Below are 14,088 nucleotides of genomic sequence, written 5' to 3'. Positions count from 1 at the left end.
CTGCGTTTACCTCTGTCCCTGAGAGGGAGAGGTCACCTGGCTCTCTCTCTCTCACACACACACACACACACACACACACACACACACACACACACACACACACACACACACACACACACACACACACACACACACACACACACACACACACACATACTGAAATGAAATGAACATATATATGCACACACACACACACACACACACACACACACACACACACACACACACACACACACTGAAATGAACATACACACACACACACACACACTGAAATGAAATGAACATATATATGCGCACACAGGCATCCACACAGACTCACAAAGACACGCAGACACACACACAAACTACAGTATAATTATTTTTCCCTCACACTCACTTTCTCCTCTCTGAAAACACAAACAGACACAGAAGAGTTTCTCTCACACACAAATAGCCTGAAGACAAATAAATGAAATGAAATAAAATAGTATATAGGGAGTAGAAAATAGCATGGCTATAGAATATATAGGGAGTAGGAAATAGCATGGCTATAGAGTATATAGGGAGTAGAAGATAGCATGGCTATAGAGTATATAGGGAGAAGAAAATAGCATGGCTATAGAGTATATAGGGAGTAGAAAATAGCATGGCTATAGAGTATATAGGGAGTAGGAAATAGCATGGCTATAGAGTATATAGGGAGTAGAAAATAACATGGCTATAGAGTATATAGGGAGAAGAAAATAGCATGGCTATAGAGTATATAGGGAGTAGAAAATAGCATGGCTATAGAGTATATAGGGAGTAGAAAATAACATGGCTATATACAGTATATAGGGAGTAGAAAATAGCATGGCTATAGAATATATAGGGAGTAGAAAATAGCATGGCTATATACAGTATATAGGGAGTAGGAAATAACATGGCTATATACAGTATATAGGGAGTATATAGTAGGAAATAGCATGGCTATATACAGTATATAGGGAGTAGGAAATAGCATGGCTATATACAGTATATAGGGAGTAGGAAATAGCATGGCTATATACAGTATATAGGGAGTAGGAAATAGCATGGCTATATACAGTATATAGGGAGTAGAAAATAACATGGCTATATACAGTATATAGGGAGTAGAAAATAACATGGCTATATACAGTATATAGGGAGTAGGAAATAGCATGGCTATACAGTATATAGGGAGTAGAAAATCACATGGCTATATACAGTATATAGGGAATAGAAAATAACATGGCTATATACAGTATATAGGGAGTAGGAAATAGCATGGCTATATACAGTATATAGGGAGTAGAAAATAACATGGCTATATACAGTATATAGGGAGTAGAAAATAGCATGGCTATATACAGTATATAGGGAGTAGGAAATAGCATGGCTATATACAGTATATAGGGAGTAGAAAATACATGGCTATATACAGTATATAGGGAATAGAAAATCACATGGCTATATACAGTATATAGGGAGTAGGAAATAGCATGGCTATATACAGTATATAGGGAGTAGGAAATAGCATGGCTATATACAGTATATAGGGAGTAGAAAATAACATGGCTATATACAGTATATAGGGAGAATAGTTTATATAAATAGAAATGACAAATAAATGAAATATAAAACAGTATATAGGGAGTAGGAAATAGCATGGCTATATACAGTATATAGGGAGTAGAAAATAGCATGTCTATAGAGTATATAGGGAGGAGAAAATAACATGGCTATACAGTATATAGGGAATAGAAAATAGCATGGCTATATCAAGTATATAGTGAGTAGAAAATAGCATGGCTATTTACAGTATATAGGGAGTAGAAAATAACATGGCTATATACAGTATATAGGGAGTAGAAAATAACATGGCTATATACAGTATATAGGGAGTAGAAAATAGCATGGCTATAGAGTATATAGGGAGTAGAAAATAACATGGCTATAGAGTATATAGGGAGTAGAAAATAGCATGGCTATAGAGTATATAGGGAGTAGAAAATAGCATGGCTATAGAGTATATAGGGAGTAGAAAATAACATGGCTATATAGAGTATATAGGGAGTAGAAAATAGCATGGCTATAGAGTATATAGGGAGTAGAAAATAACATGGCTATATACAGTATATAGGGAGTAGAAAATAACATGGCTATATACAGTATATAGGGAGTAGAAAATAACATGGCTATATACAGTATATAGGGAGTAGAAAATAGCATGGCTATATACAGTATATAGGGAGTAGAAAATAACATGGCTATATACAGTATATAGGGAGTAGAAAATAACATGGCTATAGAGTATATAGGGAGTAGAAAATAACATGGCTATATACAGTATATAGGGAGTAGAAAATAACATGGCTATAGAGTATATAGGGAGTAGAAAATAACATGGCTATAGAGTATATAGGGAGTAAAAGATAGCATGTTTATATACTGTATATAGGGAATAGAAAATAACATGGCTATAGAGTATATAGGGAGTAGAAAATAGCATGGCTATAGAGTATATAGGGAGTAGAAGATAGCATATCTATATACAGTATATAGGGAGTAGAAAATCACATGGCTATAGAGTATATAGGGAGAAGAAAATAGCATGGCTATATACAGTATATAGGGAGTAGAAAATAACATGGCTATAGAGTATATAGGGAGTAGAAAATAACATGGCTATAGAGTATATAGGGAGTAGAAAATAACATGGCTATAGAGTATATAGGGAGTAGGAAATAGCATGGCTATATACAGTATATAGGGAGTAGAAAATAACATGGCTATAGAGTATATAGGGAGTAGAAAATAGCATGGCTATAGAGTATATAGGGAGTAGAAAATAGCATGGCTATAGAGTATATAGGGAGTAGAAAATAGCATGGCTATAGAGTATATAGGGAGTAGGAAATAGCATGGCTATAGAGTATATAGGGAGTAGAAAATAGCATGGCTATATACAGTATATAGGGAGTAGGAAATAGCATGGCTATATAAAGTATATAGGGAGTAGGAAATAGCATGGCTATATACAGTATATAGGGAGTAGAAAATAGCATGGCTATACAGTATATAGGGAGTAGGAAATAGCATGGCTATATACAGTATATAGGGAGTAGAAAATAGCATGTCTATATTCAGTATATAGGGAGTAGGAAATAGCATGGCTATAAACAGTATATAGGGAGTAGGAAATAGCATGTCTATATACAGTATATAGGGAGTAGGAAATAGCATGGCTATATACAGTATATAGGGAGTAGGAAATAACATGGCTATAGAGTATATAGGGAGTAGAAAATACATGGCTATATAGAGTATATAGGGAGTAGGAAATAGCATGCTATAGAGTATATAGGGAGTAGGAAATAGCATGGCTATATACAGTATATAGGGAGTAGAAAATAACATGGCTATATACAGTATATAGGGAGTAGAAAATAACATGGCTATAGAGTATATAGGGAGTAGAAAATAACATGGCTATAGAGTATATAGGGAGTAGGAAATAGCATGTCTATATTCAGTATATAGGGAGTAGGAAATAGCATGGCTATAAACAGTATATAGGGAGTAGAAAATAGCATGGCTATATACAGTATATAGGGAGAAGAAAATAGCATGGCTATAGAGTATATAGGGAGTAGGAAATAGCATGGCTATATACAGTATATAGGGAGTAGGAAATAGCATGTATATATTCAGTATATAGGGAGTAGGAAATAGCATGGCTATAAACAGTATATAGGGAGTAGAAAATAACATGGCTATAGAGTATATAGGGAGTAGAAGATAGCATGGCTATATACAGTATATAGGGAGTAGGAAATAGCATGGCTATATAGGGAATAGAAAATAGCATGTCTATATACAGTATATAATGAGTAGGAAATAGCATGGCTATATACAGTATATAGGGAGTAGAAAATAACATGGCTATAGAGTATATAGGGAGTAGAAAATAACATGGCTATAGAGTATATAGGGAGTAGAAAATAACATGGCTATAGAGTATATAGGGAGTAGAAGATAGCATGTCTATATACAGTATATAGGGAGTAGGAAATAGCATGGCTATAGAGTATATAGGGAGTAGAAAATAACATGGCTATAGAGTATATAGGGAGTAAAAGATAGCATGTTTATATACTGTATATAGGGAATAGAAAATAACATGGCTATAGAGTATATAGGGAGTAGAAGATAGCATGGCTATATACAGTATATAGGGAGTAGGAAATAGCATGGCTATATACAGTATATAGGGAGTAGGAAATAGCATGGCTATATACAGTATATAGGGAGTAGGAAATAGCATGGCTATATGCAGTATATAGGGAGTAGAAAATCACATGCCTATAGAGTATATAGGGAGTAGGAAATAGCATGGCTATAGAGTATATAGGGAGTAGAAGATAACATGGCTATAGAGTATATAGGGAGTAGAAGATAACATGGCTATAGAGTATATAGGGAGTAAAAGATAGCATGTTTATATACTGTATATAGGGAATAGAAAATAACATGGCTATAGAGTATATAGGGAGTAGGAAATAACATGGCTATATGCAGTATATAGGGAGTAGGAAATAACATGGCTATATGCAGTATATAGGGAGTAGAAAATCACATGCCTATAGAGTATATAGGGAGTAGGAAATAGCATGGCTATAGAGTATATAGGGAGTAGAAGATAACATGGCTATAGAGTATATAGGGAGTAGAAGATAACATGGCTATAGAGTATATAGGGAGTAAAAGATAGCATGTTTATATACTGTATATAGGGAATAGAAAATAACATGGCTATAGAGTATATAGGGAGTAGGAAATAGCATGGCTATATACAGTATATAGGGAGTAGGAAATAGCATGGCTATATACAGTATATAGGGAGTAGGAAATAGCATGGCTATAGAGTATATAGGGAGTAGGAAATAGCATGGCTATATTCAGTATATAGGGAGTAGGAAAATAGCATGGCTATATACAGTATATAGGAATAGAAAATAGCATGAAATAGCTATATACAGTATATAGGGAATAGAAAATAGCATGGCTATATACATTATATAGGGAGTAGGAAATAGCATGGCTATATACAGTATATAGGGAATAGAAAATAGCATGGCTATATACAGTATATAGGGAGTAGGAAATAGCATGGCTATATACAGTATATAGGGAGTAGAAAATAACATGGCTATAGAGTATATAGGGAGTAGAAAATAACATGGCTATAGAGTATATAGGGAGTAGAAGATAGCATGTCTATATACAGTATATAGGGAGTAGGAAATTGCATGGCTATAGAGTATATAGGGAGTAGAAAATAACATGGCTATAGAGTATATAGGGAGTAAAAGATAGCATGTTTATATACTGTATATAGGGAATAGAAAATAACATGGCTATAGAGTATATAGGGAGTAGAAAATAACATGGCTATAGAGTATATAGGGAATAGAAAATAGCATGGCTATATACAGTATATAGGGAGTAGAAAATAACATGGCTATAGAGTATATAGGGAGTAGAAGATAGCATATCTATATACAGTATATAGGGAGTAGGAAATAGCATGGCTATATACAGTATATAGGGAGTAGGAAATAGCATGTCTATATACAGTATATAGGGAGTAGAAAATCACATGGCTATACAGTATATAGGGAGTAGAAAATAGCATGTCTATATACAGTATATAGGGAGTAGAAAATAGCATGGCTATAGAATATATAGGGAGTAGAAAATAGCATGGCTATAGAATATATAGGGAGTAGAAAATAGCATGGCAAAATACAGGGAGAACCAGTACTGAGTCGATGTGCAGGGGTACGAGGTAATTGAGGTAGCAATGTACTGTACATATAGATATGGGTAAAGTGACTTAGCAAAAGGATAGTAAATTAACAGTAGGAGCAGCGTATGTGGTGAGTGTGAAAGTGTGTGTTTGTGTGTGAGTGTGTGGCGTCAATATGCATGTGTGTGCATGTTATGTGTGTCAGTGTGAGTGTGTGGGTAGAGTCCAGTGTGTGTGCATAAAAGGGTCAGTGAAAGAGAGTAAGTGCAAAAAAGGGTCAATGCAGGTAGTCCGGGTAGGCATTTGATTAGCTATTTAGCAATCTTGCTTAGATGTATTTTGGCTCTTTATTGTCCTCTTGGTTCCAGACTTCCTGTGTGGTAAAGAGAACAGTCTATGGCTTGGGTGGATGGAGTCTTTGACAATTTTTGGTAGGGAGCTCGGCCCCAGTGATGTACGGGGCAGTACACACTACCCTCTGTAGACAGTTGTGGTCGGATGCCAAGGAGTTGCCATACCAAGAGGTGATGCAGCCAGTCAAGATGCTCTTGATGGTGCAGCTATAGAACTTTTTGAGGGTCTGAGGGCCCATGCCAAATTTTTTAGGAATCCTTAGGAGGAAGAGGCGTTGTCGTGCCGTCTTCGCGACTGTGTTGGTGTGTTTGGACCATGATAGATCCTTAGTGATGTGGACACCAAGTAACTTGAAGCTCTCTACCCACTCCACTTCAATGTGAATGGGGGCATGCTCGGCCCTCCGTTTCCTGTAGTCCATTATCAGCTCCTTTGTCTTACTCATGTTGAAGGAGATGTTGTTGTCCTGGCACCACACTACCATGTCTCTGACCTCCTCCCTAAAGGCTCATCGTAGTTGGTGATCAGGCCTACCACTGTTGTGTCGTCAGCAAACTTAATGATGGTGTTGGAGTTATGTGTGGCCACGCAGTCGTGGGTGAACAGGTAGTACAGGAGGGGACTAAGCATGCACCCTTGAGGGATCCCCGTGTTGAGGGTCAGCGTGGCAGATGTGTTGTTGCTTACCACCTGGGGGTGGCCAGTCAGAAAGTCCAGGATCCAGTTGCAGAGGGAGGTGTTCAGTCCCAGTATCCTTAGTTTAGTAATGAGCTTCGAGAGCACTATAGTGTTGAGCGCTGAGCTGGAGTCAATGAACGTAGGTATTCCTTTAGTCACTACCGTGGCCATAGTGAAGTGTGGGTTGATGTGCAATATTCACTCAGTGCCTCCTCATGCAATAATGTGACATTTGGACAGAGCACAGTCCCTCATTAGTTGTGTTTGGGGAGCATTCCCTTCAGAAGGTCAGTGTAAATACTGCATTAAGACGGAATACATTACCCAGCATACCGCACAGACAGTTTGGGCACAACAAATGTTACCTAAATGTACGGATCTAACAGATTTTCTTCTTCTTCTTCTTCAATTTTTCAGTTCAACTATGTTCAACTGTATTCTGCCATGAACTTGAATCTTCTGTACTGACCAAGAACAAAGTGTTCTTACTATAATACTGTTTGATCTGAGCACTGACATGCTTTGGTTGGCGCACAACAAGGCGTATTAGCCCAGTGTTTCACAACCTTGGGACTTCCTCCTTGGGGCACCACATAAAAGTAGCACTGTAGAACTGACCGAATGCATGTCATCTCAGGGGGTGGTCAGCAACATCTCATGGTTTGACGCCGGGTCCATCCATGGACCAGAGGTTGAGAAACACTGTACGAGCCTGCACATAAGGGACGTGACTTTGACATTTCTCTGAATTTAATTAAGTTAGATTTGTGTTTTGACAGCTTCTTTGGAGACAATTGGCAGGACTGACATGTATGGTCCTGTTTGACTCAGTGTGTAAGAGCATGGCTCTACCCAGGCGTGGAGGCCACAGGCAAAGGCCAGTCTCAGCTCCTCCTCCATCCCCGCCGCTCCTCCTGTAACATTTGTTCATGTTTTTTTTTTTAGTAAAGACACAATTTAACTGTACAAATGTATGACCTTTTAATGTTCCATTGAACACAACCAGTCATGATGCTTTCATCCGATTGTCAAACAAATCACTTCAAAAAGTAGGTTACCAAAATATTTCCACATCCGAACAGCTCACTGTACACCCGCCAATTTTTCTTCAGTTCACAGGTGGCTGAGACTATCTCTCCGGAGAAACCATCCGAGTGAGCGAAACTCTTTTTGTCCAGACAGCATCAGATACATGGGCTACACATACATATCCTCAGCCTCTGTCTCGACGACGATGGCAGTATTATCATCAGCACTTGTCTTTTTACTCAAGAAATGTGTATTGTATCCCCCTAGAGTCTAAGGGCCAGGGGCTGGGTTTCTACTAAGCGAGCCTCGTTGAGAACCAGGCTTCCCTAATATGGGTACACCTGGGGAATTTCATGGCAGAAGAATAGCTAAATAGGGAGGGAGAACCAGTGTAAATCAGTGAAGCCTCGCTACACATCAAATCAATCAAATGCCTCACTCGCTTTTTTAAAACCACATCAAAATATGTTGATGTACAGTATGTCGGTTTTGTGTATGGAGCACACTTCTAACAAAGCAGAATTAAGTTTTTCTTCCATTTTCTACAATGTTGCAAACTAGCATGTGGAACAACTCTCTGCAAAATGTGTCCTTCCCAGTCTGAAAACACTGATACATATAACGCATAGCAGCAACGGGCATGTGGGGGGAGGGTTCTTGAAAGACTACTACTAAAGTAACATATGGAATGGTTTTATGATGGTCATACCAAAGATAATTTTGCTATTTTATTTAGAGTTTTAGGAACCCCAATAGGTATATAAAAATAAAAAATCGATTATTTGATGAAACATTGAATGTGGCCTTACTGCTATTAGCCCATCGCATTGAACAGAGAATACAATGTTTTATCAAAAGGAAGTATGTTTTGAAGTGTCTGTCCTATATCTGCGAGATAGGAATTTAAAAAAACGTGCCGTGGAAATGCCCTATTTACCTCCATACATTTTTGGGCCAAGTACCTGGGTACCTTCAGACACTTGTGAACAAACACCATGGTGTTCGTGGGACTCTCATCTTTCCATAGAAGGGTCATAATTCATTTTTAGGTCAAACCATTCAGACGCTACAGACGTTTTCGTGAGAAGACCAATTTTTGACATGCGCTTTTCTTAGTTTTTTGTTGTTGTTATTCTGTCTCTCGCTGTACAAATAAACCTACCATTAAAATTATAGACTGATCATTTCTTTGTCAGTGGGCAAACGTACAACATCAGCAGGGGATCAAATACTTTTCCCCCTCACTGTGCATTTCTGAATAGGTTTTTGCCGCTACAGCCTATTAATGTTGATTGTGGCTTTGTGTGAATGGATTATTCTGGCCTATTAGACTTGTTCTAGTGTTAACACAGATATTGATTCACTTCCGTATGACTACTCTCTTATTTCATTATATTGAGATGAGAACCTTGGTGATTATGATTGTTATTGATCTGTATACAAATCGGTAGGTGGTTCTCTTTTTTTTTTGATCATATGGTTAAGCAATGGGCACATACATGTGATGTAATTAATTGGTGTGTGGCTATATTCCTCTTATGACACACTTGTACAGCTGTGTATTAGAAATGTGTTTCTTGCGTATCCCAACATCCCCCGAGACACCTGCAGAGAGTCGGGGTCAGAGCCAGGGTCCGTCATTTACCAGCGTCCCTGGAGCAATTGGAATAAATGAGGCGTTCATGTGGTGTCGGAGTTGTCGGAAATACTAGATTCTGACTGGGAAGTTTCACTTGAACGACCCCCCCCCCCAAGTCGAATTATAAGTCGGAAACTTTGAGAAACTTTTATTACCAGAGTAGCCGAGTTGCACGGTTTCATCACAGGAATCTTCTTAACCAAAATATGAGAACATAACAGTTTTTGAAAAATACAACAGTGTCAATGTTAAGCATGTAGCTAGTTTGTCCATATTGTTCATGTTAAGCAAGCTAGCTAACTTTATTATTAACAAACTTAGCACGCCTATCGAGGTAGCAAAGAAAATGTATCTTGTCGGTTACGGAATTCAAACCAGCAACCTTTAGATTACTGGCCCAACACTCAAGGCTACCTGCTGCCCCATGCAGTTTATATCAACTCTAAGTCAGTAAAATAACATCTGCTGAAAGTCCATATTAATATACTGTTATATTACTGATGACCTGTTATTGATTTGTCTCACCACCAGGTCGTTGGAGAGGAAGCTGCAGAGGCCTCTATTGGCCAAGTCCCGGACACTACCCAGCATCCCCCAGTCCCCTACCGTGGCCAGGGTCCACCACTCAGACCTGATTGGTGGGAGTCCTCCTCGCAGGACGTCTTTGGCCAGCAACAACAATCAGCCCAAGGCCTGCACTTTGCCCCCTGAAGGTTAGAAAACACCTTTCTCACTCACTCAATCTCACACACACACACAAACACACAACCACAGGGAAGGCCTGCTTCACCCAATGCTTGTGCTTTTGAGGGCTGTCTTTTAATGTCCATAGGTAGCTTACCTTGTAACCTGTTCCTCAGGCTAATTGTGCATAGGCAGAAGTGTCTGGTGAACGAGAAAGGCTTTACTTACCTTGAGACATAAGTGTTAAGATGGTAGCTAACTGTTTTGTGTAAGTGTGTCTCTGTATTCAAAAATACACGGCAACTCTCCGAGCCTTCGGAGCACGGCACAGCAGACTTTGGAGAGATGGCCCGCTGTTTCCTAGTACTCTCTGACATTCCCGCCAGTGACGCACACCTAGCTCAAATGTTTCACATCCAAACGGCGGTCTGAATACTGACAGAAGACTGCTGCCGCTGTGTATATTCGGTAGCCTACTCGACGGAATGGTCGTAAGTTCAGAGGGGAGGCGGAGCTTTGACGAAGCCGTCTGATTCCTGTCAGATACGCGGGAGACACGTCTTCCAATCGCTTCCCCTCGCACTTCTGTAATTCCCCCGCGCCTTCGGTATCTGATTCCCTTGTTTCAAAGCGTGCCCGCTTCCCAGACAGGGCACATGTCTGTCTGTCGTGGATAAGTTCTATTTTTACATCAAATGCCTATTTCCTTCACCCGACCCGGTATCTCTAGATTGGATAGGTGATAAGATGGATGATGACATATGGAAGTTCAAAAGGCAAGCGCTGCTGACGTAGACAAGCAGTGCATTCAGAAAGTATTCAGACCCCTTCCCTTTTTCCACATTTTGTTACATTACAGCCTTATTCTAAAATGGATTACATTGTTTCCCCCCCCCCCCTCATCAATCTACACACAAAACCCCAAAGCAGTTTTTTTTTTTAAATGTTAGAAAAAGTATGACAAGTAAAACACTTAAATATCACATTTACATAGGTATTCAGACCCTTTACTCAGTACTTTGTTAGAGCATCTTTGGCAGTGATTACAGCCTCAAGTTTTATCTTCTAGGGTATGACGCTACAAGCTTGGCACACGTTTATTTTGAGAGTTTCTCCCATTGTTCTCTGCTCTCAAGTCCGGGCTCAGGCTGGGCCACTCAAGGACATTCAGAGACTGTATTTAGGGTTGTTGTCCTGTTGAAAGGTGGCCCTTCGCCCCAGTCTGAGGTCCTGAGCGCTCTGGTGCAGGTTTCCATCAAGGATCTCTCTCTACTTCAACTGTGGGATCTTATATAGACAGTTGTGTGTCTTTCCAAATCATGTCCAATCAATTTAATTTACCAGGTGGACTCCAATCAAGTTGTAGGAACATCTCAAGGATGATCAATGGAAGCAGGATGCACCTGAGCTCCATTTCAAGTCTCATAGCAAAGGGTCTGAATACTTATGTAAATAAGGTATTTCTGTTTTTTTTATTTGTAATAAATTAGCAAACATTTCTAAACATTTTTTCTCCTTATTATCGGGTATTTTGTGTCGATTTTTTTATTTATTTAATCCATTTTTTATTTTTTTAAATTTTAAGTCATTTAGCAGACGCTCTTATCCAGAGCGACTTACAAATTGGTGAATTCACCTTCTGACATCCAGTGGAACAGCCACTTTACAATAGTGCATCTAAATCATTAAGGGGGGGGGGGGTGAGAAGGATTACTTATCCTATCCTAGGTATTCCTTGAAGAGGTGGGGTTTCAGGTGTCTCCGGAAGGTGGTGATTGACTCCGCTGTCCTGGCGTCGTGAGGGAGTTTGTTCCACCATTGGGGGCCAGAGCAGCGAACAGTTTTGACTGGGCTGAGCGGGAACTGTACTTCCTCAGTGGTAGGGAGGCGAGCAGGCCAGAGGTGGATGAACGCAGTGCCCTTGCTTGGGTGTAGGGCCTGATCAGAGCCTGGAGGTACTGCGGTGCCGTTCCCCTCACAGCTCCGTAGGCAAGCACCATGGTCTTGTAGCGGATGCGAGCTTCAACTGGAAGCCAGTGGAGAGAGCGGAGGAGCGGGGTGACGTGAGAGAACTTGGGAAGGTTGAACACCAGACGGGCTGCGGCGTTCTGGATGAGTTGTAGGGTTTTAGAATAAGGCTGTAACGTATCAAAATGTAGAAATGTGAAAGGGTCTGAATTATTTCCGATAGGCTGTACTTTCTATTGATGGACATGAAGCTATTTTATAGTTTCTTATCAAGTCTTATCTGCTGATAACAAAGTAAAATAGACGTTAGCTTGGATAAGACTGGCATACTTTGCAAGTTTGACCTACAGCCAACAGGCTTGGCTATAGCCTACTTTAAGAGTTAGGAAAGAGGCCTAAATTCAAGGCAAATGGAAACTATGGAGCACCCTCAGTGCAAAAATAATACATCATTTAATAGATAAGTGAATGTTGGTTGTATATAGAAAGTCGTATCCAAACTTGACTTTTTCCTGCTCTGTGAAAGGTATGGCACAAAACAATAGCATTAAACACCAGCTCCCCACATTCCAGAGGCTTCTCTGTGAAATGATCACCCACGCGCCACATTCCCAGTCTCCCCGGCAGACCTGACAACTGTCAGAGAGCCGTCAGCAGGAGCGGAGGAGTCGCCAGTTCAGGGCGCCAGAGGCTACGTCGACGCAGCCTCGCATAAGCCAGAGCCAGCCTGACTCGTTTGACTCTCCGACTCGCCTGACCCTCTTCCTCGAAAAAATATGTCCCCATAAAACCGAGCCATCACCCTGAGTCGTTCCTAATAAATTCTGTGGTATGTTCCATTTGGGGATATGAAAGTTGAACGTGATTGATGCCATTATTGTGTCTTCCAGGAGGGCTTTTTCATGTGCCAGCGTATTTGCTGTTTAAAGGGAGCGAGCTAGCACCGGTTCCCTTTGAAACAGGAGGCTCCCAAGAAAGTTTCCTTATTGTTCTTGCAAGAGGCAGGCATGCAGGGAAGGCATTAGTTTGGGAGATATTTTCTTAGCAGCCGTATAATCTTTCATAAGCCACTCTAGGGCCACCCTGTGACAGTCAGCCTACCGGAGCTGTCACTGTGTGAGTCACTGAACCGACTCGCTCCCTCCCCCACTCTCTCCTCTTATTTACCACTGTATGATTGCAGGGGGAAAGAAAGAAAACAGTTAAGAAGTATGAAGAGGCTAAGGCAAGTAAAGTAGAAAACACATTTAAAAAATCCAAATTAGTGGAGAAATAGGCCCAAATCAGCAAATTTCTGATTCAGAAACAGTTGTTGTGAACCCTTCTCTTTGTTTTCTCTCTCTCTCTCTCTCTCTCTCTCCCTCTTTCTATCTATCTATCAATCTATCTAGTGTTATATATTTGTTATATACCCTTTGTTGGCAATGACAGAGGTCAAACATTTTCTGTAAGTCTTCACAAGGTTTTCACACACTGTTGCTGGTATTTTGGCCCATTCCTCCATGCAGATCTCCTCTAGAGCAGTGATGTTTTGGGGCTGTTGCTGGGCAACACGGACTTTCAACTCCCTTCAAAGATTTTCTATGGTGTTGAGATCTGGAGACTGGCTAGGCCACTCCAGGACCTTGAAATGATTCTTACGAAGCCACTCCTTCGTTGCCCGGGCGATGTGTTTGGGATCATTGTCATGCTGAAAGACCCAGCCACGTTTCATCTTCAATTCCCTTGCTGATGGAAGGAGGTTTTCACTCAAAATCTCACGATACATGGCCCCATTCATTCTTTCCTTTACACGGATCAGTCGTCCTGGTCCCTTTGCAGAAAAACAGCCCCAAAGCATGACGTTTCCACCCCCATGCTTCACAGTAGGTATGGTGTTCTTTGGATGCAACTCAGCATTCTTTGTTCTCCAAACATGACGAGTTGAGTTTTTACCGAAAAGTTC

General features: G+C 40.2%; 1 protein-coding gene across 1 annotated transcript in view; it reads left to right on the top strand.

The window, feature by feature from the left end:
* The window catches only part of ankfn1b (ankyrin repeat and fibronectin type III domain containing 1b), an 84,473-nt gene that overhangs the window by 49,478 nt on the left and 20,907 nt on the right, over nucleotides 1-14,088 (top strand). Inside the window, exon 2 of the mRNA XM_064993555.1 lies at nucleotides 10,023-10,204. Coding sequence (XP_064849627.1) covers nucleotides 10,023-10,204 — 182 coding nt within the window. The remainder of the gene's footprint in view (nucleotides 1-10,022; nucleotides 10,205-14,088) is intronic.

The sequence above is a fragment of the Oncorhynchus masou genome, chromosome 18 (assembly GCF_036934945.1).
Source record: "Oncorhynchus masou masou isolate Uvic2021 chromosome 18, UVic_Omas_1.1, whole genome shotgun sequence".
NCBI lineage: Eukaryota > Metazoa > Chordata > Actinopteri > Salmoniformes > Salmonidae > Oncorhynchus > Oncorhynchus masou.
This window is presented reverse-complemented; position numbering and strand designations above follow the sequence as displayed.